Source organism: Mustela lutreola, chromosome 4 (genome assembly GCF_030435805.1).
Source record: "Mustela lutreola isolate mMusLut2 chromosome 4, mMusLut2.pri, whole genome shotgun sequence".
In the NCBI taxonomy this organism is placed as follows: domain Eukaryota; kingdom Metazoa; phylum Chordata; class Mammalia; order Carnivora; family Mustelidae; genus Mustela; species Mustela lutreola.
The window spans coordinates 201,388,915-201,416,048 of NC_081293.1; the positions used below are offsets into that span (position 1 = coordinate 201,388,915).

Genomic DNA, 27,134 nt, shown 5'->3' on the forward strand with positions numbered 1-27,134 from the left:
GGAAACAGGTTTGTCACAGCCAACCTCTGGCGCCGTTGATCGCAGCAGTGGGATCCCTCCCGATGGTCCGAGAACCTTTTACAAAGATCAGGGCCACGGGTGAAGGGGCCTAGGGAGGGGTCTAGGCAGGAAGAACCGCAGCCCCCGATTTCTGGCCTCAGGGGGCACGCTGTGAAGGCCCCAGACATTACCCAGCCGGACAGGTGCAGGCCTGGGGGCCGCTGGGTGCCCTTCACGTCGGGCTGCACCCTCCATGCGGACGGCTGAGGAGACAGGCCGTTTGGCGCGCCCGAGCCCGGCGGAGAGGACGGGCTGCGCTCCGAGCGGCCCCGGGAAGCGCGGTTTCAGCCGTGCTTGCTTCCTCTGGGCCGCGCTTTCCGAGCCGCCTTTGAGTCTGGGACAAGGACCGCGACCGCCTCAGAGTTCCGCTGCCTCCACCACACACCTGACTTTGGCAGCAACACGCTCATTTCAAGGATAACGGTGATCTGGTTTTGTTTTTAATGCGGGGGCGCCGGGTGGCTCATAGGTCGAGCGTCTGCCTTCGGCCCAGGTCATGAGCCCGGGGTCCCGGGATCGAGTTCCATGTCGGGCTCCCAGCTCCTCCCTCCCCTCATACTCTCTTTTTCCCTCACTGACTCTCTCTCAAATAAGTTAATAATAACATCTTTAAAAATAAGATCAGGCCATCCGAACCTCCCTCTGAAGCAGCCGGAGCTGCCCCGGAAGGGTTGGAGCCCAGCAGAGGGACGCTGCCGTTGCCGGGGGGCTTCGATGGGTTGGGCAAATCTCAACTATCTTGTGGTTTGCTTTTTCCTCTTCGTCTTTTTAAAACGGCTGACATGGGGGTCAGTGAGCGCTAGGACGTCAAGCTGCCATCGAGCGGAGTCTGGCTGCCTCCAGTCTGTGTGGCCCGGCAGGATCGCAGGGTCCCTTGAGGCCACTTGAGCACGCCGGAGGCGCGGGACAGGCTCCCTCGCCCTTGCCTGTACTCCCCTGACTGAGCACGGCCCGTGGGAACACGCACCCCTGCCCCGGGAGTAGACATGGGGGCCCCAACCGCGGAGCGAGGTCGCGTAGCCACCTGGGGATCTGCCCTTTGACTGAGAAGGCCATGTGTTCTCTGGTTCTCGCAGACCCCGCTCGGGAGCCAGGAAATGGGAACTCAGCGTCCTCCTGTCTGTATTAGGCCCGAAGATGGAGCTGTTTTCTCTCATGAGGGCCACAATAGTGAGCTTTGTCAGGGAGGGGAGGAGAAAGACACCTACCAAGAGGAAACTTGGTACCTACACGTGTAGGGCACGTTTCTTTGCTCAACTCCTTGCTCAAGCGTCTTCCGCGCTCTCTGCTCAAGAGTAGTTTCTCACACACACACACACGCGCACACACACACACACACACACACACACACACACACCTTTCTTCTTCCGGGAATGCGGTGCCACGGATAGCAGAGGGTCTTTGTCCCCATTTTAGGTTGAACTGATTTTCGTAAATGCCAACAGAAGAAACAAGTTCTAGAAGTTCTTCTTGATTATGAGTGGGACAAAGAGCATGTGAAGGCAGCCCAGGGCACATCTGGAGGCCTGTGGCCGAGCCGCAAGTGGGCACGCCCCGCTCTCGCCGTCATCAGGGACGTGTCCACGTGAGCTGTTCAAGGACGGCGTGGGGAGGCTTCCTTAACCTGTCCTGCGGCACTAGGGTCCTGTTTCTTTAGGCTCCTGCTTACGTCATTCGTGCCAAGTGAGCTGATCCACGTGGTCGATCACCTTCACAGCACGAGCAGACGTGTTCCTGGACACTGACTGCCTTCAGAGGAGGCACGTGTGGGGTCCTGGTGGACACTGGCACCGCGTGAGGGAAGTCTTCGCCGAGTGCTCTGCCCACGTCCCCGTGGGGCCTCCCACTGGTTCATGACTTTCTCCCCTGCTGGCTGCTGTTCCCTGAACTTCGGCGGTGTGGCTGGCAGAAATGCGGTATGTCCGGTGACCCCCAGTGCCGTGTGCTGTGGAGTCGGGGCTCTGAGTCTTTACGGAGACCCGTTATCCAGGGAAGCTCAGCGGCGTCCACGGCCCCCAGTTTCTCCTCAGATTTCGCGGGTCCGTGGACCGTCTGGCGCACTGGGAACACTGCCTACAGCGCTGTGCTGCCGCCAGCTCCCAGCCGCTGAAGCTGGTCTAGCGATCCCGGCCAGTTCTGCATGGCAATGTCCTTGCTGATTTGGACTTGGCATTGTTGAGCAAAGCTATAAACGTCTGCAGACTGGTTTCGAGACTGAGTAGCTACAAGCTACAAGCTACAGTGTGCTTCTTTGCAGACCCGGGAAGTGGAAGACCACAGTGAGGTCAGGAAACAGGGCTGCTCTCAAGCGTGAGTCCCCCAGAAAGGCTGGTTCAAGCATCTTCCCGTGGCCTTCCCTTCCTCAGTAAGTAAGCAGGCGCTCTGCTCTCGGTAAGCGTGCTGGAAACCCTCAGCTCAAACTCTAAAGGTCTCCAAACCTCCAGAAGAAAGCAACAGGGTTCCGCTCAGCGCCCCTCGGGTCCGCACACGATGCTGCGTCTGGGTGGTCTCTGTGGTGGGACCCCAGTCAGGGCGCCCTCCCGCATCCAGAGCTGGAGAGGGAACGCGGCCCATCCTTCCCCCCTGCCCGTCACCCAGCACAGAGCCTCGTGTCGGCCTCCGGCTCTGGATGCAGCCAGGGGAGGTCTCGGAGCCCCAGGACGGCCTGGTCGGCCTTGTGGCGGCCACATTGCCACTGGTCTCTCAGAAACCAATCCCCATATCGGATGGGCAGCTTGCTCTCCAGGGGAATGACAGCGCAGAGGACGAGGGCCGGTCCATGGCAGGACAGCTGTGCACGGGCCTCACCCGCCACCGCACAGCCCGGGGACAAGCACCTGTGTGCACGGCGTGTGTGCAGAGCACGGCACAAGCAGGAACCGACCCAGGGGTTCCCGGTGTCTGGGGCCTTGCACTGACCACCCGGCCCCTGTGGGGTCAAGTGTTGACCCGACTGACCCTTGTCTGCTGGCGTCCCCACCCCAGGGCGCTCGGGCCCCACGTGGAGTGTCTGGTGTCCTTACACGGAGAGGCGGTCGCAGAAGGAAGACAATGTGGGAGACGCAGAGCCAAGCCTGGAGCAGGGGCTCCCTGAGAGCCTCCGACGTCGGCCCCGGGGCCGAGAACTGCCGCCTGCTGTCGCTGCTGTGGCCTGTGGTCTGGGGCGCCCCGGGCCGCACACGGGGAGCTGGGTCTCCGTCCCGCTACAGCTTCCGCACAACTGACTGGCCTTCCCCTTGCCAGGCTTGTTGCGTGTTCTCTAACGCACTTTCCCCGTCTCTCGCAGCAAGACCATCAGGAAGGGGTGCTGGCAGCGGGAGAGAATCCGGATTCTCCGAGAGCGCTCGGCAGAAGGACGTGGGGTCGCACCTGGAGCCCTGGCCGAGTTGGGGAGCGGGCACTGGCCCTGCCGGGACGTGCGGGTGGCCCGCCGCGGCGGGTGGCAGGAGCGCTCTTCCCACGCTGGTGTCGGGGCCCTGGCTGCCGAGCACACTTGCAGGGCGCCACATCCGATGCGGAGGGCAGAGCCGAGGGAGGCAGTGCGGCTGGCATCTCGTGGGAACAGGGCCGCACGCACACCCGTGACGAGAGCAGACGCCACGCGAGCACAGCCATGTCATCTGCACGATTCTGCTGAGTCTTGCAGCTGGCATCCACGGATGCCCCTCTGCTCGTGTGCGGAACCACGGCACACACGTGGCCAGGATGAGGGGATGCACGGCCGCAGGTGGCGGAGGGCGCGGCTCCCGCAGCCCCGGGGCTGGCAGACACACACATTCGAACAACAGAGCTGGGTTTGTGGGGAGCACAGCTGCCCCCAGAGCATAGTCCCACCTGCACCCATGCTGACCGGGGGGGACCAGAGCCCCTCGGGGGTGGACGGTGGGCCCAAGCCATTGTCTTTGAGGATGGTCCTGACATCTGAAGGGGACCCAGGTGGACAGAGTGTCCCCTGACTATTGGCGACGCTGAGACAACATTATTACCCCCAGGCCTTGCACACTCGGATGCTTCTGGAAAAGTAACAGAAGAGAGCACGGCAGGAAACTTGCTGATTAACGTATCAGAGCTGGGGAGCAGCTCCCAGACACCCCACAGAACTAGCCCTTTCCACGGGGGGAAGGGGTGTGGCCCTAGGGACGGTGGACCACGAACGGACGTGGGAGCAGCTTCTGGCTTCCTCCGACCCTGCGACTGGGCCCGAGCGGCCAGCACCTCCCCCGGGTCAGAGGGTGCCACGCAGGCGAGGTCAGCGTTCCTGCTGAGGGAAGGCCGTCCGTCAGCGTCTCCTGGACCTTTCCCCGTGCGACGATGTGAGCGCTCTCCATGGAAACGGGGCTGAAGTGGACGAGGAGAGGGTGGGAAGCAGCGGGGGGGCGGGGGGGGGGAAGCGTGGGGGGAGGGGGGGAAGCGTGGGGCTGGGGATGGGAAGTGCCGCTTCGAATCCTGATTTCCCGAGGTCCCGGGAGCCCACGGCGGAGCGTTGCTACTCACCCGCACTGACTTCTAATGAGGAAAGCATCGCTGAACTCACGGCAACCTTGAGGGGAACGTGGCCAGTTCATCCTAGAGTGTCAGGGTGCCAGAAAGAAAACGCTGGCTGGGGGAGAGAACTGGGTTCCAGAGATCCTAGAAGGGAGCCCAGCCGGGATCGCTCGGGCGTCCGGGCCCCGAGGGCATGGCTGCAAATATCCCGGGTAACGAAGGGACAGACGCCCAGAGCGCAGGACGTGCGGGATTTCGAAGGCCACGTGCGGTCGTCCATCCAAGGAAGGGGTCACGCGAGGGCGCAGACCTCATAGGAGCAGCGCAGGGAAGGCTGACGCCCTCCGTGGGCTGATGGTGGAAAACACAGAGGACGATGACCGACCGCCGTTTCAGCTGCGTTCGCTTAGACCTAAAGAGCTCACCAGGTACAAAGCCTCTGGTGCAGAGGAAGCCATGTTAACAGGCGATTTGGAGAAAAGGTATCCATTACGGCTCTGCCTGGACCATCTCTTTCCAATCCCGGAAGGGCAGAGACGGGGTTGAGGGATGGTCGGCGGAACTGCTCACTCCAGTCCGGTGATCGGGCTCAGGCGTTCACGAGTCTTCCGGAGGCCACAGAAGCACGCTCGCAGCTCATGTTCACGGCGGCCACTGGAGCTATGGAGACTGGCGCGGCCGCTCTCAGGCCCACGGCGCACTGGGCCCTGGGGCTTGGCTGCGAGACCCGAACGGGATGGGGCCAGCGTGGGGGGGCAGCAGGTGAGCGCCCCGCGGACCCGTTGGGTCGGTCAGACTCCCGGCCGGGCCGTTAGCGACGCCGGAATGGGCACGTGGTCCGTGGGAGAGTGGCTTCATTAGGGACGAGTCACGTCAGAAAACAAAAGGGGCTGTTTTCACAAGACGCACAGGAGGGAAGCTCCACCTGATTACGTCGTGGTCACGCACCGCCATCCGCAGGTGCCCGCGGTGCTGGCGATGGACAGAACGAGAGACTCAGCTTCTAGCTGTAGCGACAGGGCTGTAGGAACGTAGGAGAATGGAACATCCTTATTTTTAGGAGGCACAGGCTGAAGTATTTACGTGAATGTCACGATGCCTAAAGCTCACTTTGCAAGAGTTCAGCCAAAAAATGGGTAAAGCACGAACATGACGAGGAAAATCGGCATAAGACTTGCCGGGAGCTGGGTGGTGGGTTTGCAGGCCACCGCCCAGTGGTCATTTCTACTTGACTGTTTTAAAGCTTCTCCAATAAAACTTGTGGAGGAAAGGCGTGCCGCCGGTGACGTTTCTTTGCCAGGGCTCCTGGGCATGGGAATCCCTCCTGGTCAGGTCTCGCTGCTGGCAGCCTGGGGTCACTTGCTTCCCCTTCTTAACCTCTGGCTCTTCTACGGACAATGGGGGACAGAGGACGGGAGCCTCCCGGGTCCATGTCTGCGGCTTCCAGCCCCGTGTCTACATGCAAGTACTGGGTGAGCATCTTGACCTCCCCGGGAAGGCCTAGCAGGGCTGGACGTGAAGCCCTTGCTCTCCACGGGCCACCGAATGTCCCGGCCCAGACCTGGGTCCGCGTGGGGGGCCTGGGTAAGGCAGAGCCCATACTGACCCCGTCGGATGTATTGTTATAGATGGAGACACATAAATCACGTCTGTCCAACATGCAAATGGCAGAAAGCTGACGGGAGAGGGGGGAGTGTGGAACCAGAAATTGTGCTCTTGTTGGTGGTGAGCAAGGATCCGCGGACGGAGCGGAGAGCAAAGTGTCTCAGCGGCACCTCGCTGAGGACGGCTGTGGACGGGCAGGGACGGGGTCGGGGGCACGGGCTGGGGACGGGCAGGCACGGGCACGTCCGGGTAGCAGAGGAGACGAGCCGGCCTCATGGCTCGTGGTGTGCGTATGGCAAGGCGGCTGTGGACGGAGCAGGGAGGAGCGTACCCCGTCTGGGCAAGGGAGCCGGGGCCTGGCCGGAGAGGGTGGCCTGGGCTGCTGGCAGGCAGCGTCGCGGCCCCAGACCTCACACCCCCGAGGTCAGTCTGTTCACAGCAGCGGCGGGGAGCGCAGGGAGCAGAGGCAGCCGGGCCCCACACAGCCCCTGAGCCTGCGACCTGGCTCGGAGCAAAGGAGGAAGGGAATATAAAATCCGAGCTGCGACTGGTCGAGCCGAGCCGACAGTCACTGCAGCTCCTGACCTGACCGCCCCGGTCCCGGAGGCACAGGGGCCAAGGACAGCACTCCTAGGGCCGCCTCAGGACATGGCCTTGTTTCCTGAAACGTTGTTTTTGCCTCTACCCGGCTTCCCTTCGAAACAAAATCCAGCCCTCTGCCCCAAGCGGCACGGCTGCCCGGGACGGCGTCTGCCTCACGCGGCCGGAACGTCTGCCGGGGCGTTTTCCTCAGCTCTGGGAGGCGGAAGAGGTGCCTCAGATGGGCCCGGACGCAGAAGGAGCGAAGGCAGGTGGAAGGCTCGGGGGCTGTGCAGGCTGTCCGGGCTCCGGGGAGCCACGGGGTCCAGCTGTGGGAGTCCACAGATGCCGGCCGGCCCGTGCTGGGGCAGTCAGGCCGTCCGCTCCGGCCTCCTGGGTGGAGGAACCGCTGAAGGGCTTCCTTGCGTGGACAGGTGCGGAGGCAGGAGGACAGGAGGCCCTGACTGCGGGGGTCCTGCCCGGAGTATCCAAGGATCCGTCAAACCCAGCAACCAGGGAGCTCGGGGGAAGGGGCAGGGCGGGTCATGGCACAGGAAGTGGGTGCTGGGAAAGCCGGCCCCGGCTCCCTCCCGCCCTGTGGGTGCCGGGAGGGGTGGGTTCTGCGCTGACGGCCCCAGCCCCTGCCCATGGGCCCCGCACTGGCCGGCAGAGGCCGGAGGCATGGGGAGCCGATTCTGTGCCATGGGGAGTGTGCGTGCCGGGCCACAGGAAGCAGGGTTTCCGAAACAGGAGGCAGTTATCTCCGGTACAGTCTGGCAAGACCAAGATGGTCCACGCCCCCCCCCCCCCCCCCCCCCCCCCCGCTCAGGAAGGGGCGCAGGCTGAGATCAACAGCGGGCGGTCCCTGCCCCGACTTCCCAGACCGGCACAGCTGCGCCTTCAGGACCCGGACAGCGAGGAGCCCGGCCAGGCTGCAGGACACCAGCCGCGTTCCCCTGCGCCACGAGCAAGAGGCGCCTGTCACAGGGCAGGTGTCCGGGCCCCACGGCCTTGGGACAGGACACTCCACTGTCACTAAGGTCCTGTGAGCACAAGGGCCCGTGGGCAGCTGCCGTGGTCTGGGTTTCCACTGTGGGAGGGGCGCTGGAGGAAGAAGAGGCTTGGAGTTTTAGTATTTACCGTTCGGGACCCGTTAGTCCCAGTAAACAAGCAGACCCCGAGGCTGTTCTGGGTAAGCCTGCTGGGCGTCCGTGTGCCCCAACCGCTGTGCGCCCGAGGCTCGGGTGGCAGCCTCCCCCCCATCCCTGGCCAGGTCCTCTTTGAGCCCAGCGGCCTAGCTAGGGCCTCACACCTCCCAGCCTATCTGCGGCCCCTGCACACAGTAGGTGCCTAATAAATATGTTAGTCAGTTGGGGGTTCTTTGTTGCTTACCTTCTAAATATAGAAGCTCCTATTTTTATGTTGCTTTTAAAAATTTTTTAAAAGATTTTATTTACTCATTTACTTGAGAGAGAGCAAGAGATGAGGAGGGGCAGAGGGAGAGAGAATAGGGAGAGAGGGAACACAAGCAGAGAGAGGAGGAAGCAGCTTCCCACGGAGCCGGGAGCCCGATGCGGGGCTCCATCCTGCGACCCTGAGATCTTGACCTGAGCCGGAGGCAGACGCTTCCCTGGCCGAGCCTCCCAGGGGTGTGTAAAGCCCATCACGGAAAACCCCTCAGACCTCATGGAAATGGAGGGCCTGGTCTGAGCCCCCAGGGAACTGTAGAAAAAATCACTCCCGGAAGGGCCTTCAGATGTCAAGGGTCTGTGGTGCCCCGGTCAGTGTCGAAGGCAGTGCAAGGGGTCAGCTTTTAATACTCTGACCTGTGAGCCCGGTGGGACTTTTGCCATTTACCAACAGCACACGTCCCTCGGCCAGTGCCAGGCCAGGTGAGGGGGACCATCCGGAGCGTGTCGGGGGGGGGCCGTGCAGGCAGCAGTGCTGGCTTCCGGAGCGCTGGGACACAGCGTGTGGGACGCAGAGTGTGGCTTTGCTGTGTCCTCCACAACGTCAGCTGACCAAGAACATTTTCCTATGTTTGAAGTGTGCTCGACGGTTCTCGCCCGTGGGTCCTGGGACGGGGCCCGGGTCACTTGCGCACACGTCGGCCGCACACGCGGGCAGCCTTCCCAGAGCGTCTGTTTCTGGCAGCCACTTGGGTCCCAAGCGCACCTCGCACGCCTGTCCTCTCTGCAGAGGGTCCCTACCTTCATCAGGCTGCGAGCCTGGCCTGAAACCTGCCGGAACACAGGCTTGCTGCGTTTCTTGGCCAAGTGGCTAAGAAAGGGTCCTGGCAGCCAGGCAGGGGGAGACCAGGCCGGTCTGTTTCCGGCCTCTGCGTGGGCCTGTCTGTCCGTCCGAGTCACACCACGTACAACACGTAATCTAAGACTGTCTCCTACTGGATGCAAGTTGATTAAAGCGCTGGTCTCTCTCTGTGTCCGCTTCCTGGTGCCGATCTGCGCAGAGAGCGGGCTCTCCGTGACGCGGTCTCGGCACGCGGGAGGCTGGTGGGCATCTGCGGACCCTCCCCCACCCCGGGCCCACAGCACCGACTGTCCTCAGGGCTCAGAGCTTTCCAGGATGACAGGAGGATCGTAGTCAGATGAAGGGGAGGCTCCACGAGGCTAAGAAACGAGTCTCCAACCGCACAGCAGCAGGGCAGACGGCAAGTGTTCACTGGGGCTCAGACGCCCTCAAACAGGACCGTGCCCCAGGACCACAAAAGAATCCACCGACTCTGTCTCCCAGCTGGGGACGGCTCCCCAGCCACGAGCACCCGCAGAAACCCAGGCAAGCAGGGGACGGCGCGGCGGGCCCCGCCCGGCCCGAGTTCCCCTCCCCTGCCCAGAGCAGGGCCCGGTACGTACAGGTCAGCACCGCCGGAGAGCGGTTCTTGGGCACGTTCTCCTCCCTCTGGGCCACGAGCGAGCTGTTGGGCTCGGCCTGGTAGACACAGAGCGCCTCCCACTCCTTCTCCAGCCGGTTCTTGTTCTTCAGGTGGTCCTCCATGTAGGCCTGCAACGGAAAACGGAGACTCAGGGGTGGCCGCGGGCGGCGGGTCCTTGGCATGACGTAGGACACAGGGCGCAGCCCACACGTCCCTGCGTGCATGCGTGAGGAAGCGGTTCCCCCAGACCCGGGAACGCACAGGCCCGCCGGACGCCCAGGGCACGGCGGGCCCTTTACCTGTTTCGCTGGTTGGTTCCCGGGTGTTCGCGGCGTGTGTGTTGCAGGGCAGAGCCCGGCATCAGGAACAGCCGGGCATGGCGTGGCCCCGTCAGCTATTACCAACCGACGGGCAAAGAGAAGGATGCGCCACAGACCCGATCTGATCAACCGACCCGAAGCGGTGTAGACAGCGTGTCCACACGGTGCCGTTTCCCTTACAGCTGACCTACTCTTCTGAATCAAGTGGGTGTGAGGCACCGAAGACACGGGCTGCTCTGACATGTGCCCGGCGTTAACCAGCGTGGGGTGGCCACAAAAGACAAAACAAAACCAAAACCCAGAACAACGGCACCGATGTCCTGACCCTCGGCTGCTCAGATCTTAGTCTTTCCGGGCACTTGTCTCTCGGTGGCGATGGCCGGAAGTGGATGAGGAAATGCTTCCGGAACATTCCCTCCCACAAAGGCAGCCCTGTCCGAGCATTCTCACCAATGTGTGTAGCTGAGAAACGACCGTGGCTTTAAGGAAAATCATTTCAAAGGACCAAACCCCAGCGGCTTTATTGTGCCCAATAAAGCCCACCCTGGGACGCCGTGTTTGTGGGTCTTTGGTGTCATGTGTGGACACAAGTCTTCGGCTATGTCCACATACAAGATGAGACACATGCACACGAGTCCGGGTCCCTGGTGTAGGCACCCCCATGCCCAGGGAGGGTTGGCCCCAACCCCCTGCCAGCCCCTGCCATCCTCTAACCGTGGGGAAGCATGCGTGTCCCACCCCCACGCAGGCCAGGACAGGACTGCCCCACGCCTGCCCCCCAGCCAGCCGCACTGGGCTCGGGGGCACCACCTGTTGGACTAGAGCTGACTCGGATTGGTTTGTGTTATTCACTCAACAAACAGCAGCTTATCCACAGCGGTCCACAAACCACGGAAAGCGCCGTAGGAGACAAGGCACCGCCCTCGGGGCCGCCTGGCCCAGCGGGAGGGCCAGCAGTGGCTGTGACCAGCATCTGGGTTGTCACTGTCACGCGGGGAATGGACCGACGGCCTTTTGTGCACATGACACCGAGCCACACGAGCCACGCGGTGACCTCCCCGCGACCCTCCGAGGCACGGCCTCCCCAGGACCGGAGCCCAGGGTGCCGCGCCTGCTCACCCCTCCCCGCCAGGGCCCTGCACCGTGACCTCCGCCCAGACAGCCCCTCCGGTTCTTGGCAAGGGCAGGCGGTGGATTTAAGTGCACTCAAGTGGCCCAATCCGGAAGATGTCAACTGCCTGGTTCTTTCCTTTGGGGACATCTTCCTGGAATCCTGAAGACGGGGTGACCCTGGTAAGGACAGTTTTGCGTGGGATGACATTGACATTCCGTGAGATGTTTACCGGCTGCTATACGGGGTGAGGGAGCTGGGGAGGGACAGTTCTGGCTGAAGCAGGAGCTCTGTGTTTCTGGGGTCGCTGCCCTCAAGACGCCATCTGCGAAATGGGTGCCGGACGCCCCCTGGATTCCTGCAAACACGGGTGTGTGCAGGTTCACCTCGACGGAAGCGAAACCACGCCACGGGCTCGCTGGGATTTCTCAATTCACAGCAAGAAACACCAGCCGGGACTGTAGGACGCACGGCCGGAGGGAGGAGGGGCAGGAAAGAGCAGATGCGGCTGTTTCCCATGGAGGACAAATCGCATGAAGATGCACTCGATTAGATCAGAACTGAGGGCACTTTTTCATTGTCTTGGCGTGTGCGGCTCCGGTAGCCTGTGTCTGTCACGCTCTGGTCCATTCGATCTGTTCTGTAATGTTTTCACGAGACATCATTTATGATACAAAACGGATGTCATTTCCCCATTCATGGTTTTGGAGAATTTCCTCTTTCATGTTTGTAGATAAGATTTTTTCTTTTCTTTTCTTTCTTTTTTGAAGATTTTATTTATTTGTCAGAGAGAGAGAGAGAGACAGAACGTAAGCAGGGGGGAGGCAGGCAGAGAGGGGGAAGCAGGCTCCCCGCTGAGCAGGGAGCCCGATGCGGGGCTCGATCCCAGGACCCTGAGACCATGACCCGAGTCAAAGGCAGAGGCTTAACTGACCAAGCCAGGTGTCCCAAGATTCTTGCTTTTCATCTGTGACACGAGAGTATATTTTCATGGTGTCTGTGGGGAAGCAAGGTCTTCGTCATAAAATAATGTGTTTTAACCAAAACCAAAACCAAACTGGCAGAATAACTTAATTCTGGGAGGTCCTGTCTCAAGGGTGTGAGGCGTGCGGATCAGAACAGGTAGTCACCCTCCTGAGACGCGGTCACCTCTGGAACAATGGGGCGCGTCAGCACGTGGAGGAGCTCTGCTCGGGCTCTTCCCCCAGAGCGAGCTCAGTGTGTGCATGCGCGTGTGCATGCGCGTGTGCGTGCGGCAGCGAGTGTGACGGCGGTGGCAATGGCGGGAGGCTGCAGGGTTTAAACCGCACACGTCTATGACACAGTAGCACGCATAATAAAGAACAAAAATGAAGGTAAGTGGAACAAAAGCGAAAGCCCCTCATGACTCCGCCGCGCAGAGCTGACCGTCGGGCTCTCCCCGGCACGTGCACGGCCGCTCACGGCTCCCGCGTTACAGGACTTCCTTGTCCAAGACGGAAAGAAGCTGAGATGAAGCGTTCGTCTTATTTTCGGAGAAGCCAAGGCCTAGACTCCTTAAACCCTTACCCCAAAGCCCCCGCAGCCACCAGCAGCACTGGAGCTTGGGTCTGCCACCTGGGACACGGCTGCTGTGTCTTGGCTCCGGGCTGCAACCTCCTCCCGCACCCCTCCCTTCACGCCCACTTCCCAGTCCACGCACAGAGCGACAGGATCGCCACGCCTGGCCCCGGATACCACCAGTTTCAGAAACCACCAACGCAGCCGAGGCCAGCACTAGCCTTTGTCCAAACTTCGTTTGACCAGTCTGCTCCTTTCTGTCTCCCCAAGATGACTCCCCCGTGTTTCGACCACCCCCACCCCACAGCACCATCATTCTTTACACTTTGTTCGTGCAATTCTTCGGTAGCGGATCTGTCCCGACTCTGAGGTTGGTGCAAACACGATCGTGTCCTTTGGGAGTCTGGGGTGTGTCGGGTTCTCATTTCCTACAAACCCACACTCTTCGTTGGACACTTACTATTTTAAAAGCTCCGTCTTCTGACAATCACCGCTCTCTGCGTCGTGCTCTGGCTTCGGGGCGTCCGGACATTCTGTCCCTCATGAGATCAAGATTGTTGAGAATGGGGCCAACGTCTCATTCACTTGGCACATGCTTTAGGCACACGGTCAATATTTGTTGGATGGGTGCTCACAACATGGAAGTTTCTAGAAGTAATCTGTACTGCGGATAAACAGTTTATATCAACGATGGCATCCAAAAAAACTGCCTTAGGATCTTCTGAAGTTGGAAGAAATGCCCTGACAAGTAGCGCACAGACTTTGGAATGTTTCATTATCTATTTCCTCACCTCCTTCCTCCTTTGTGGGTTATGCAGCCCCTCCAACATCCACGCCGAGCGGGTTCTGCCACTTTCTAATGGTCCCGTGGCCACCTGGATGTAATGGCAGCCTTAGGAACGTGGAGGCACCACAGCAGTTCAGAGAGCTCTTCCCCCAACCCTCCTCCGTGGCCCTCTGAGTCCAGCGGTTGTTTCCCCCAGTTCTCTGTCATTGAGTGAACCCATGTCCTTGGCCAGTGCCTCCCATTCAGGACGTGATACGTGCTGCCATGGATGCCATGAGGGATGTTTCTAGAACCTGTTGTCGCAGAGCTGTGAGCATCTGCTGGTTAGGTACCCGCCTCAGCCACATCACTTTACACAGCTCCTGTTATGGCTCTGGAGTATCTCTGAATTGAAACTCCAAGAGACAGGCCCTGGGGTACACAAAGTACTAGTTAATAGTACTAGTTAATAGTACTAGTTAATAGTACTAGAAACAAAGCAGCCTGAGCTGGTGGGACCCCGCTGTGACGTGCACTCTGGAAATGTAAGAGAGGTGAGGAGTTGGGGCTGAGCCATAGTCGGTTCCATCTGAGGGGCATCGGCAAGTCAATCTTGACAGCTACTGCTGGTCCTTGAAGAGTGGGAAGCAGGACCCCGAGCTTTGAGAGGGGCTCACTGTGCCCTTAATACTTGGGGTGACAGGGGTTTTGGATGAGTGCTGAGCGGGGAGCTGTCTAAATCGTCTTGAATTCTGATAGGTTTCCTGGGACTAAACTTAATGGGCTTGCAGAAAAGATAATCCCCAGATAAAGGGTTTGTGGGGGAAAAGCCCGCGGTTTCCAGAGCGTGGGTTTTCCGAGTCAGTAACCAGGACACACCGGCTGACACCGGTCTCGGGCTCTGTGGCATCCGTAATTAGGGCAGGTGGAAGATGAGCCAGCACTTCGGAGTCCTCTGCCCAGCGAGAACGACACCAGCTATTGTGAGCCGCACATTATGAGCTATTAACCCAATCAGAGCTTCTCCCATTTAATCTTCCTCGTACGAGTTCCAGATCCCCACCTTGTGTCTCCTTTTCTGGCTCAGACTATTAGAACACTGGTAGGAAGACTAAAGACCCTTTCTGGGTCACAAGGACTATGGGCCACCAGATGACACAGCGTCTGTGTGTCAAACAAACTGACGGGCCTCCACGTTGAATGGGATCATTTTACACAGAATCCCAACCTTTGGGATGAAAAGGTTATTGCTTGGAGACACGTCCACCATTTGTCAAGATAGCTCAAATGTTTTCTGCAGTGAGCTTTCTGATGGAATTGTCAACACCGTGACCTCAAGAGTGATTTCTAGAAACATGGAGCATTTGGGATGCTCTGGCACATGATGGGGTTTTACTAATGATCGCCAGAGCACTGTGTGTCTTTGGGAGCTGATCACAGCTTCTGTCCCCAGGCCTTCAGGAACGCCCCGGGAGCCCCCACTCAGCTGGGACACAGTGGACTGGGGCAGGCGCCGGATGGGGCTTCTTAACAGTGTAGGACACAGCAAGGGCTGGTCCCCACATAGACTCTCTGGTTATCCTCTGCTCTCACTGGCCCTTAATTCACCGCTATGTAAAATGGGGATCAGAACACGGATTTCTCAAGGTGGTTCTGAGGGATGACTGGTCACTCTGTGAAGTCGCTTCGGGAATATGAAATGTGCCCGCGGAGATGACAGTGATCGCGGCGGGTCTCCGCTTTTCTTTGGAAACAGAGGGACTCTCTTGAGTTGGTATCTGCATTCTGTGACTTTACGGCACGTCCTGGGGACATTGTCCCTGAGATAATGACATACGACACGAGTCTCCAGAAACAGCAGCCACTGGTGCAGCCTGAACACAGAATCCCAGGGCTGCTGTGGGGACACTGCCACGGGGCACGGGCCGTCGCCGCGGGTGCAGCCGCCCCGTCGCCCTGAGTGCAGCGACACCACCGTAACTACCGCTGGAGAGGAAAGAAGCGGCGCCAGCAAGCAAGCAGTCCTGGCTTCCGAGTCCTGGCCTGGTCCCCAGGACAGCGGCCTCCTCACTCAGCCTCCACCTCCTGCGGATGGAGCCAACTCGGGCTCGGACCGCCGCGCCGGGTTCACAGCCGGCCGACCGCGCCATCGGGGATGGTTCCGGAACTCATCCCTTCCTCTCGCTCCCGTCTGTGGCTCGCTGCCCCGGGAGGGAGGTATTGGTGGCCAGGCTCGAGTCACCGGAAAACGCCAGTAGGAGAGAAGGTGTGAACTCAGCTGCTAATGAGACGTTTTCCAGTGTGGAGAGCAGGTGCTGATGCCCCGTGGCTGTTCGCACTCCGTGCCCCCGGCCCGTGTCCTGCTGGGGGACTGTTTCCCGGGCGTCGTCTTATGTGTAGTGTCAACGTCGGGACCGGTTCCCGGGTCACGAAGGAAATAATGCCACTTAGTAGAATTACTCTGTTTCCCCACACGCGACAGGCGCACGTCCACGCTTCGATGCCAGGTGGCAGGGCTCCGCCCACCTCTGAACGTCGGGTGCCGGGGCGCAGTGTTGTCGGGGGTCGTCTGGGCCCAGCGCAGGGCAGCACGGAGGGACAGCAAAGGTTATTAGTTCTGTGAAACGTGGGGCAGGTTCTGTGTCACTCCAGCATCTTCCACCACCGGCGATGAAGGGGTGCGATGCCGGCCAGTGGGCTCGTCGTCACCTTGGAGAACAGTGGGAGCAGCTCCCTCTCACGGAACGCCGGCGCTCACGGGGAAGGAGGCCCACGGACGAAGAAGTGAAACACCTCCACTCACGTGCCCTCAGCCAGCGTACGCAGAAACCATGGACGTCCGCGCCCGACTGCCCTCGCAGCATCCGGACACCTGCGCCGTGGGTCCTCACACAGGAAACACGCAGAGAACCACCCGGAGGCGCATCATTCGACAGCGGTGCTGCCGGACACCAGCGCCTGCCCGCCGTGGCCAAGGTGTGCTGAAGCAAGCTGGGCTTCGGGAGACCCGGTTTTTATGGGGGAAGCTTTGTTTCTATTCCTTTCTTTCCTTGGTGCCTGTGAGCGCGTTACTTTCCTCTGCGACAATCACACCTCTCGTCCGAGTGAAGAACGCAGCTCGTTTACATTCCCTTCCTCGTGAGACCTTGTCTTGTGCTCTGAGGTCGGGAGCAGTAGACGAACGTCTGTAAAGGCAGGAGTAAGCTGCTTCTGCTGCCGTTTGGGCAAAGGGAGGACCCTTTTCCTCTTTAAAAATTAACGTTGCCACCTATCTTCGCTAATACGTGAAAGGCAAATGCTGATGTTAAATGTTTGATTTCCTGCAGCGAGAGGTCTGGGTTCCAAGCAGAAAGTATGAAAAGATGAACAGAGAAGTTCGGGGGGTTCGTCATCCTGACTCGGGGGGCTCACGGCGCCGGCTGCTGGCTCGGCAAGGGGAGAGGCTCTGCCACCCGCACGGAACCACTCCAGGCCCACGGCCACGTCGCTCTGGAGCACCCTGAGCGGGCACGTGAAGATCCCCAAGATTCAGATGAGATCTGACACAGTACATTCAAGTCCCCAGAAGTACAGATCTGGTAAAACGATCAGAGCGTAGCCTTGTTATTTCTCAGCTTAGGAAAGACTTGCTGGAAACAGGAAACGTGCGCCCAGATGGTGTTCAGATCGCCGCCCGACTCTACCACAAGGAAGCCGCGGAGTGGGGCCCTGCACGGAGACCGTCGCCTGCCGGCCCAGCGGGTCCCGACCACGCACCCAAGCCCCGCTCCTCCTCCTACCTGCCGCGGGACTGCTGGTCTCCCTGGGTGGCTCAAACACGCGTTCCTCTGGCGGATAGACACACGTTACCCTTAAAAATGGCAAAAAAGCCACAGACCCGGGAAAGTCCAACTCAAACCATGTTCCTGTGTTGTCAAAACGGACTTTACCTGGGAAAAGCAAACACAGTTTGGCCTTCAGCCTCTGGGTCGTGTGTACAAAAAGCCTAAAGATGTATGTGTGAGCAACAGGGGGAAGACGTGGGGATCTAATCCTTCTGATCACGTTTTAAAAATCGCTGCCATGGAAATTCGTTCTGGGAAGGGAACGTTTCCACACATCTTTGCAGTGAGCCTGGTTCATCCTGGTGAGGCTGACCAGCAGGAACGACCAGCAGGTCACCGGCAAGTGTGACCCCTCGTCACTTCCCCCAAACCCTCCCTCCGGGAGCTCTGGAGGCCCAGCGGAATCCCTGCGGAGGGGTGTCAGGGCTGTCTCTGCGTGACTTAGAAACGCACGCTCTCGCGTTATGTCATCGCCAAGCCGATGGCAGTGACAGAAGTGTGAAAGGGTTAAAACGGCGGGGAAGAGTTCAAAGGCTGCCAAGTGGAGAGCCTTTAAGAGAGAGTCCCCAGCTCGCAGGCAGGCGAGGCACGGAGCGGGTGAACACGGCGACACGACCAAGTACAGAGGAACACGCTGGGTTTGAGCCTGTGAACACTGAGTTCTCTGTTTTATTTAAAATCCCTTTTGTAACTGAAAAATAAAACATATGCAAGAACTAGGAAAATAAACAAAACCTCTAAAGAAAACATCATGTTTTTCAAAGAATGTCTGGGAGGCCCCCTGGGCAGGAGTCTCCGAGGCAGGCGCAGAGACGGCGTCCGCGTCCCCTGCGCTTCCGGAGGCTCGGGGAGAACACAGGGGCCTCCTCGCAAAGCGACCACAGAGGGGACTTGAAAGTCATTACATCTTGTTATGAAGAACCAAACTAATTGGGAACGTTATTATAATTTGGGGTCTTGGTACCCTGCGTCTAGAACAAGGTCCAGAATGGCTAGAGATCGTATTGACAAAAGAGAGGCCTTGAACAGCGGCGGATGAGCCTGTGGGTCATTTCCTGGAATCCGTCAATAACTACCCTGGCCACGGGGTGGTCTTCAGGGGGTGCCGCAAGCGCGCAGCAGGCCACTCTGCCGGACTGAGCACACACTCATCAAGAACGTGCGTGACTGCCATTAACCCCACAGACTGGCAGAGGAAGAAAACCACAGCTCGATGAAAACTCCCAATTAAAACCTCGATGGGAATAGGTAACAATGAATACCTTCTGTCCCCAAAAGGTTCTACTTAATAAACTTCAAGAAAGCAGCAGATCTGTCCTTACCACCTACTCTTACTAAACAGGAGGAAGGGGGAAGGTCCGTCCTGCAACATGACGGGGGTTCTGTGTGCGCGTGGGGGCAGCGGGAGCGACTCGGGCTCTGCAGGGAGGCGACGGGGGGGGGGGGGGCGCGTGCTGGTGGCGGTCACGCTGCCCCGTGTTTCAGGCCATCACTCCTCGAGGAGCTGGATGGGCTTAAATAAACAATTTTATAAGTCTTATTATCTTATACAGCATCTCAGAAATTAAGGTTCTACGAACAGGTTAAAATACAAAGATGAAAGTTAGGAGCGAAGGAAAATAATGAAGAGAATCACTCCGTACCTCCCGTCCATGCACAGGTGCTGATGTCTGAACGTCAGGCAAAGCGCTTCCTTGATGGTGTGAGTGCACGCGGAACGTCTCCTGTAATGGGGGAGCGAGCCCCGAGCTGCATTCCTGGTCTAGACTCCTGCCCGGGACGGCTGGCTTAGTGACTTATTTATTCATTATTCGCGTTGTTGTGAGCACGTCGGACGAGACGGGGGTGTGTGTGTGTGCACGTGTGTGTGTATGTGGTCCGGGGACCCGCAGAGACTCAGTCCGTGTGCGGCTGGTTTCTTCAGGCAGGGGACAGGCCGCAGATGGATACACGAACACGGTTACAATGGCGACTTCACAGAGCGGTAAGAACGTGCGGCAGAGATTAGGCGAGGGGTGGGTGCGGGAGGCAGGGGCTCGGACCCCAGGAGGGGAGGCCCCTCTGATGAGCAGATTTCTGAGGGTCTCCTGCCGGGCGGGAAGGTCTCCTTGTCTCCGAAATGAGGGGTATCATAGGGAGACAGAGCAGCCAGAGTGAGAGCCCGGGGTGGGGACGGGTCTGGTGTAGTCCAGCCACAGAGAGAAGGCCAGCGCGGCGGGAAAGAAGGGAGCGAGGCGGGGCGACGGCCTGTACCCCGACCCCAGGGGAGCCTGCCGGCCGCCGGCCTCGGGGGAGCCTGTGCCCCGACCCCAGGGGAGCCCGCCGGCCGCCGGGGAGCCTGAGGTCTGCAGTGAGAGCGGCGGGAACCCGCTGGGGTGTTTTAAACAAAGGAGGCACATAATGGGAAAGATGCTTTTAAAAGGTCACGCTCACCCCAGGTGGAGACCGAGCGCACAAGAGGGACTGTCCGCACACGAGGCGCGGGGGCTGACATCTGGGGACAACGGTGGCGGCGGAGGGCACGGAGGAAGGGGCGGAGGCGTCCTGTATTCTGGGAGCCGAGTGCCGGGGTTCACTCACGGGCAAGCAGGGGACCCGAGTCCGACAGAGACTGCGCGTCTGCTTCCCCCGCTGCTCCGTCCGCCGCTCCTCGGCTTCCGGGACCTGCACCTTGTACGATGTCCTGCAGCCAGGCCATGCCTTCGCCGGATGCCCAGCCGCGGCAGGGCAAGGTCCCGCCGAGCTGGTCGGAGAAACAGGGTCACAGCCTTCATCTAACCCAAGTCAAACGTCGGGGTAAAGTCCGACACGTTCTGTCCGCATTCCTGGCATGTCCAGCACCCTGCATGCTTCCCCAGCGTGGACGAATGTGCGGATGGCCGCTGCCCTACACGGTTGTCAACGTCACCACGTGTGTCCGAAGAGCCGCAGAGAATCAACAGCTCGGCTCCTGGTTCAAACGTACAATCCTACAGCCACACAGCCCCAAGCGCCTGATGCACGCAGACGCGCGGACGGCGGTTCCCCAGGTGGACTCAGGTGTGCGAGTGTGGCCGGGCCCGGGGCCGGGGAGGGCAGGGGCCGCGCGCTGGGCAGGGGAGACGCGGTGCTGGCTCCTGCCGACCCGTGTCCCCCGCCGGGACGCCCCCGCCGCCGTCCCCAGAGCTGCTTCCACGTGACACCGAACGATTCCATGAGAGGTCCATGGATAGGAGCAGAATGAGGGATCCGTGCATTAAAGTGTATTTTTTTTTTTTTAATCTTTTAAAGACTGAAACCAAGAAGGGAGAACATGAGACTTCTGAGGGCATGGAAAGAGAACCCCTCTGCTCCCTGGAACACCCCCTGCCTGTGCTCTTTGGGCACCACGCGGGGGGCAGCCCAGAGTTTCCGAGGAACTGCCACAGAGCCCCACGTCCCACGAGTCCGCCGTCCGTGCGTGGCTCTAGCGTGGCCTGAAGCCCAGAACACACGTGGAGTTGCCACGGGCCCTAAAAGGGAACCTGCCCTCCCACGCCACGCTTCCTGGGCTTCTAGAAACCCAAACACAGCCTTCCCCTGTTGGTGGCAACACCAGGCGCTCACCCGATGGTGCTATAAATTTAGTATTTTAGTCCACGTCCTCAACTCAGTGGGGAAAAGCAGGACAAAAAAATAAATGTGAGCCACATTTTAGGTGCTCCCAACAGGCCAATTATTTTACCCCCTTCAGTCTCTCCACTACCAGCAGGAAGGCTGGCACAGCCTCGGCCGTCAACAAATATTTGCTGTAGGACTCCCCTCCCGAGACTGCGGGACGTGTCCGTGTCGCCAACCCGGGGCGTCGGTGGTCGGAAGCAGGGCCCGTGTGGGGGACACCTGCGTCCACGGCAAGAGTCTCGGCAGTGTCACCGATGAAATCTTCCTGGACAGATGGGTCCCAGTGCTCCGTCTAACGGTTTTCTTTGAACAATATTTACCATTTACGATCTCAACTCACAGGAGCATTCAGAAGTGAGGAAAGGCAGATTTCTAGACTATTAAGCAGATTTCCATTGCTTTTAACATATTCTCATATGTTTTAAGTTTTTCAGCTCTGGCTCCTTCCTCTGGCTGGCTGACGGACCCTCTCACCTTTGCTGGGATATTTGGGAATATTGCATAATCTGTTCCCTGAATGCACGAGCAGCTCTGGGCCCTATAAAATATTCATTCACTTTTAAAAATATTTGCACCCCGCCGTCAATGGGGACAAATGCACCCGGGGTCGCAGAAAGCAGCTGTTTTAACGGCACGTGCTTTCTTCAAACCTTTCTTTCCACTAAAACATTTTCTTCGAAATTATTTTCATAAGAAAGATTAACAGTTTCAACATTAGCGGCTAATCCTCTTTCATTTAAAACTCTGCTGATAAAATTCTTTGCTTGTCATTCAAATAGTAAGTAATAATTATAGATTTGAGGCTTCCATCTCTGGCTGCATTAACGGTAAATTGCATGCAAGTTTGAAGCGTAAGTCCGCTTTGATACATCTCAAAATGCAATTTCCACAGCCTCCCTGGGCTATGCACAATTAATTATACAGTTAATAAGGGAACTATGTTAATGAAAGGAACATTATTCATCCAGACCACCTGCCTTTACCAAATATCTTTTGTGCGCTTCTCTTCTTTTCGTGACGTTGCTGTGCAGACAATAACGACAGCCAGCACCGGGCCCCGCAAGCCCTCCACTGACGGCGTCGCGATTTTAAACACCCATCTGCTGTTGGCAGCTCCCTCAGTCCTCACACGTCTAAAGAAAAAGTAGTTCGGCTTTATGATATTTCTGCTGATTTCTGCTTTTTAAGAGTTTAAAACGTCTGCCCACGGCATGTTGAACTCTTGAGACAACTCTTTCTTAAGCAAGAGCACTCTTGCGACGGCGTCCGGCTTCTACCGATGACGGGCCGGGAGTCAGGGGACTCCGCAGAGACGCCGGGACCCGACGGTCCCCTTCTCTCCTCCCCCATGCCAAGTCTCTGTGTGTCACATTAAGTAAATCACTCCATCTGGAAGATCGAAGTTTGACTACGGTTTTGCGCAGACACTGATGTTAACTTTTACAAAGGAAGTTCACGTTTCTCGGACTCTGATGTAGAAAGAAATCAGAACACTTTAACTGGAGAAGAAAGCCGCCCGACAAAGCCACATTTCTACTTATTTCTAAGATTACTTCAGTGATGTGAAAGAATGTGTTTGCAAAGAGTTTTACAACAAGTCCCTGTTGATATAAATTAATATGCTCTTTATTAAATGAGAACATGAGAATTTGATTTCAGCTGTAACCATGTCCCTTCGACATACAAAAAATACCTAAAGACGCAAGTTATGTAGAGACTCCATTCATGTACAAAATCCAGCAGGAAACCAACGCTGGGTTCCAAAGAGTTGACAGGAAACACAAAGACAGGGACACAAGAGGAAACATGTCACGAAAATGCAGTCCTAGGACAACCAAACCCTGAAAAGGCCTCTGTTAACAAATTCTCGTAGAAAAACAGGGTCTCCAAAACCAGGGGAACCCACTGCCATCTCTGGACCTGGGGGTACCTGATGGCCACTGCTGCGTCTACGCGGCAGTGCGGGCACCTGGTCGCCGATGGCTGCTACTCAGCGAGAGGAGGTGAGATCGAGGAATCAGATCACCCATCCACTCTGTCTACACTGGCGTCCGTGACTCAGGCGGCACTGGTTCCTAGAGCTCTTCAGAAGCAGGTTTTGAAGAGCGGTGTCTCCATGCGGTGGGCCAGCAGATTCACGCACTGAATGGCTGTCCACCTACCGTCCCCAAGTGGAGCGTCAGCTACAAAATTCACGCGGCCTCAGTGGTGTGACACGAGCACGGCAACAGCGGTCTGAGGACAGAGCCCTGGAGCGAGGGGGAGGGGCTGGTTGCCCCGCCACCCCCAGGTGGCAGGTCCTCCCTGGGCAGCACTTGGGCACCCCACACTGATGACGACGTCCTTGCTGTGACCTCCTGAGGGAGCGCTCAGGGAGAACAGAAAGTCGCAGTGAGGCAGTGAGGTGACGTCGGCTTGCCACACAGACACAGAACTTCCCTCCCAGGCGTGGACGGGCAATGCTGGCTCCTGCCACAGCGCGTTGTCGAGACACGCTTGCAGGAATTCTGAGAGCGCTCCTTGGGTCCAGAGCGTTTTCTGGAGCTTTGCTGTCCTAGAACCAACAGGCTACGTGCTACGGGCAATAAACAGGAATGGGGACCAGCCCACGGCGCAGATGCCAGCAGCTCACAGAAGACCCCGCATTTGTTTTCCCCTGGAAGAGGCCCGAGTGTCCCTGACTTTCCCACAGCGTCCTGGCGGCAGCAGGACAGCTGACACACAGTGTGGAGCACGGAACAGCAGCAATCAGTCGGCCACCACAGCTGGGAGCTGATGGGCTTCAGTCTTCCGTCGATGTCTTTGAAACAAGGAGCTCAAAGTAGCAAAGAGAAGTGAGTTGATCTATCAGAAAATATCTTCACTTTTAGGCTGAGAAGTTAGAGGTAAGACTATCAAATATATTTTTAATCTTCCAGCTCAACTGCCGATCCGACAGTGGACAGCCCGCATCCCACGCCCATGAGTTCTTGGGTTTGATGCGTGAAGTGAGAATGCGCTGTCAGACATCGCACCACCCGCTCTCCTGGCCCCGTTAGTGCAGCCATGGAACCTGGAGCCACCCCTGCCCACAGCTGTCTTTATTGTCACCGCAACAAGGTACCATCTGGAACACCTCCAGGGCCACCATCCGTTGGCATCAAGGGTTCAAGACTCTGGGCAGTGCACACCCACGGACGGCTTAGTTTGGATGCACGGGTGTGGGAACACTTCCGGAAGCACGTAACCCCTTTGCCTGCAGATGGTGGGGGAAGCGTGGGAACCAGTCCGAATGAGGCCACCGTCAGGCTTTCTTTGACAAGAGCTTGCCATCATGTCTTCCTCATAATGCAGAACATGAAGTTGGCTCTCAGATGCTACCGTCAAGGCGGTGCGAAATCAAACGGGGCTGCGCGTTTTCCCTGTGTTCCCTACGTTTAACCTGCTTTAAGTCTCATGTTCCCAGAGGCATGAGGAGTGAGGTGTCCCGAGGAGCCTTCCCCGTGAGCACGTAGAAGTGCTGCATAAACGGCACAGTCAGCTCCCCATAAGATGAAGGGACGTCCTCGGAGATCCAGAATGAGGTGGTGAATGGACTGGTTAGCTCATGACCTGCAGGCCCTCAAGCCCTTGCGAGACGGCGGGGCGTGTAGTTTCCAGCCCCTCAGACCCAGGGTGTCTTGCTCTTGCTGTCCAAGAGGGGTCTTGGGGAAACCCTGCCAGGTGGAAGGTGAGGAGGTCAGTCACTCACAACTGACGTGGGACGGTCTGTGCTCTCTGCTCTTGGGGAAGCATCCGTCGTCCCAGGACCCTGGGAGGAACTCATTCCCAGGGAAAGGGCTTGCTCACGCCACAAGAAACCATGTCTCTTTCCACATGGATCCAGAATGGGAAGGCTTTGGACCACAGGCCTCAACGAGACGGAGGCTCACATTAGACAGTACGTGGGCGGCCTGTAAATCTCCAGATGAGGAACTGATACAAAGATGGTCCTGGTTTAATGGGAACCTAGACTGTGCGGCAAAGTGACCCAGGACCTCTCTCGAGTTAAACACCCTCCAAGTTCTGAAAGCTGGACGTGATGGAACACAGCAGACAGCAAACTCGCCCCCTAAACAACTCAGCAAACACATCAAGATCAGGATCAGCTTCAGAAGAACCTGGATGACAGAAGCATTAGACAGAAACCATCAAATCCTGGATTTACAATGACTGAAGATACTGCAGTGGGGACTGAAGAGGCGAGAACAGTATGGCAGGCAGATTCAAGAACGAATAAAGACATCAACCACAAATGAAGAAGACGCCCCTTGGAGTTACCCGTGCGATGGGTGGTCACATATCGATTAGACGCTGCGGAAGAGAAACAGGCAAACTGGACAGCACACCCGAGGGAGTGCCCTGGAACGGGGGTGGAGGGGTGACAAGAGACCTGTGAAGACACGTGGAAGAGACGTGAGGGCCATGGGAGCACCACGACGGATGCTTCCCCAAGAGCAGAGAGCACAGACCGTCCCACGTCAGTTGTGAGTGACTGTCCTTCCTGGGGACCCATGCACAGCAGGGATTCTCCGAGGGCGGAGTACAGTAAAGCTGGGGCCAAAGGAAAAAAAAGTAGGTCTGCACCCAGAGCGGGCGCAGGAAGAATCTGGGACGACAGAGGTGCAGGGTTCAGGAAGAACGTGGGGAGACCCACAAAGGCAGCCACGGGGCTGGTCACAAACAATCTTCTCAACAGCTACGGCATCAAAGACAGCAGGACTTTTGAAGGAACGAAGGAATGTCAGCGAGACTTTGCCCGTTGGCAGATCTGTGATGCCAGCGTGAGGAGTGAGAAAGAACATTCCTGGCCCGTTTGTCATGGTCGCTCTCACCTCCTAGCCAATGAACACAAGTGGAGTGAACCAGTGAATGTCACTTCTCCTGTTTTCAGGAAACCACAGCAGTCATGTCAGGACCAAGCCCAGGCCCGCATGCGGGGGCTCCCTCTGGCTGGGATGTGGTCCAGGTTTACACACGGACTCCCTGTTTCGTCCGCCACAGACTCCAGCCCCGGGGCCAGACTCGGGGCTCCGAGGAGCCGTGCCGGTGCCCACTCCGTCTGCCGCCCACCCCAAACAGCGGCTCCTCCCTGGCTAACACTGCGCCTGGTACCCCTCAGGGCCGACTCCCCTCCTCAGTCTCCCCGCCACCCCACATTTCCACGACGGACGTCTTCCAGCAACAGAGCACGATCTGGCAGTTGGCCGTATTCAGTGCTTCCTAGACGTTCGCCCCTCTTCACTGCAGAGAGATTGTAAACACCAATCATGTGCTTCACGTGGGCTCAGACAATCTCCGTCCGACCCTGTGATGTCCACAAGCCGCACGTAACGCTAAGGACACGAGATGAGTGAACTTAATGGACGCTTGTCTGCGCGCGGGTTATCTGTGGAACCACAGGCTTTGGGCCATGCCCCAAACTCCTTCTTAGAGAGCGTTCATCTTCCACGGTAACTTGGGCATGCACAGTCCGTCGCTCCACCGGGCGTGGACTGACGCTCTGCCGGCCCCTCCTCGCACTGCCTGCCGACCTCGGAGGTCTGGGGGCGCTGAATAGGCCAGAGGGACGCGCAGCCCTTCTTGGCTCACCCTGTCAGGTGGGTGTGAGGCCGCTGGGCCCGCAGGAAGTGCTTCCCGTTCACGTGGATGCGAGGGAACGCACTCCAGGCCCGGTTTGGGGCATCGGTTTCGATTTCTTCCCCTCATAAATGTTAACGTGTAGACCTACTAACTGCCGAGCTTAGTGTTTGATACTTGATTTAGTTCGACAGATGCACCTGGGCCCCTGACTTGACTCACTCTGCTTTCCCCAGTTTACTCACTACGAGAAGATCTAACCGGCGGGGGACACGTGCTAGTATCACCCTAGCATTCCGAACAGTAAAGCAGATTTTTAAAAATAGCACAGCAAATCACACCTCCCCACCAAAAATATAGTAAATCCGTGCCCCCCCCAAAGACTGAACAACAGCAGCAACACTCTTTGCCTTGTGTCAAAACCAAGCTAATGAGCGTCGCCAACTTCCCAGCTGTGTAAGGAGCCTCGGGCGGCCTGCAGAGCTGCCTTCTCCCGGAGGGGCAGCGGCGGGCCGGAGGCTCGGCTCAGAAAGGGAAACCAGAGCCGTGCCTGGAAGGAGCAGCCGTGAGTGGTTTGGCAGCCTCTCCTTCTGGTCCTGGCACAGCTCTCGGGAGGCAGAGCCCGGCACGAGCACGTTCTTGATGGTTGAGCCCCTGCAGAGCACGGGGGACACGACGGTGACGGGAAAGACTGGGGCCTGTCACCTGCTTCAAG

At 58.3% G+C, this 27,134-nt stretch overlaps 1 protein-coding gene across 3 annotated transcripts in view; it reads right to left on the reverse strand.

Annotated features, from left to right (window-relative positions):
• Positions 1–27,134, reverse strand: part of PTPRN2 (protein tyrosine phosphatase receptor type N2) — a 688,130-nt gene that overhangs the window by 45,345 nt on the left and 615,651 nt on the right. For all 3 annotated transcript variants that reach the window (XM_059172404.1, XM_059172405.1, XM_059172403.1), the window contains one exon: positions 9,603–9,750. In XM_059172404.1, coding sequence (XP_059028387.1) covers positions 9,603–9,750 — 148 coding nt within the window. The remainder of the gene's footprint in view (positions 1–9,602; positions 9,751–27,134) is intronic.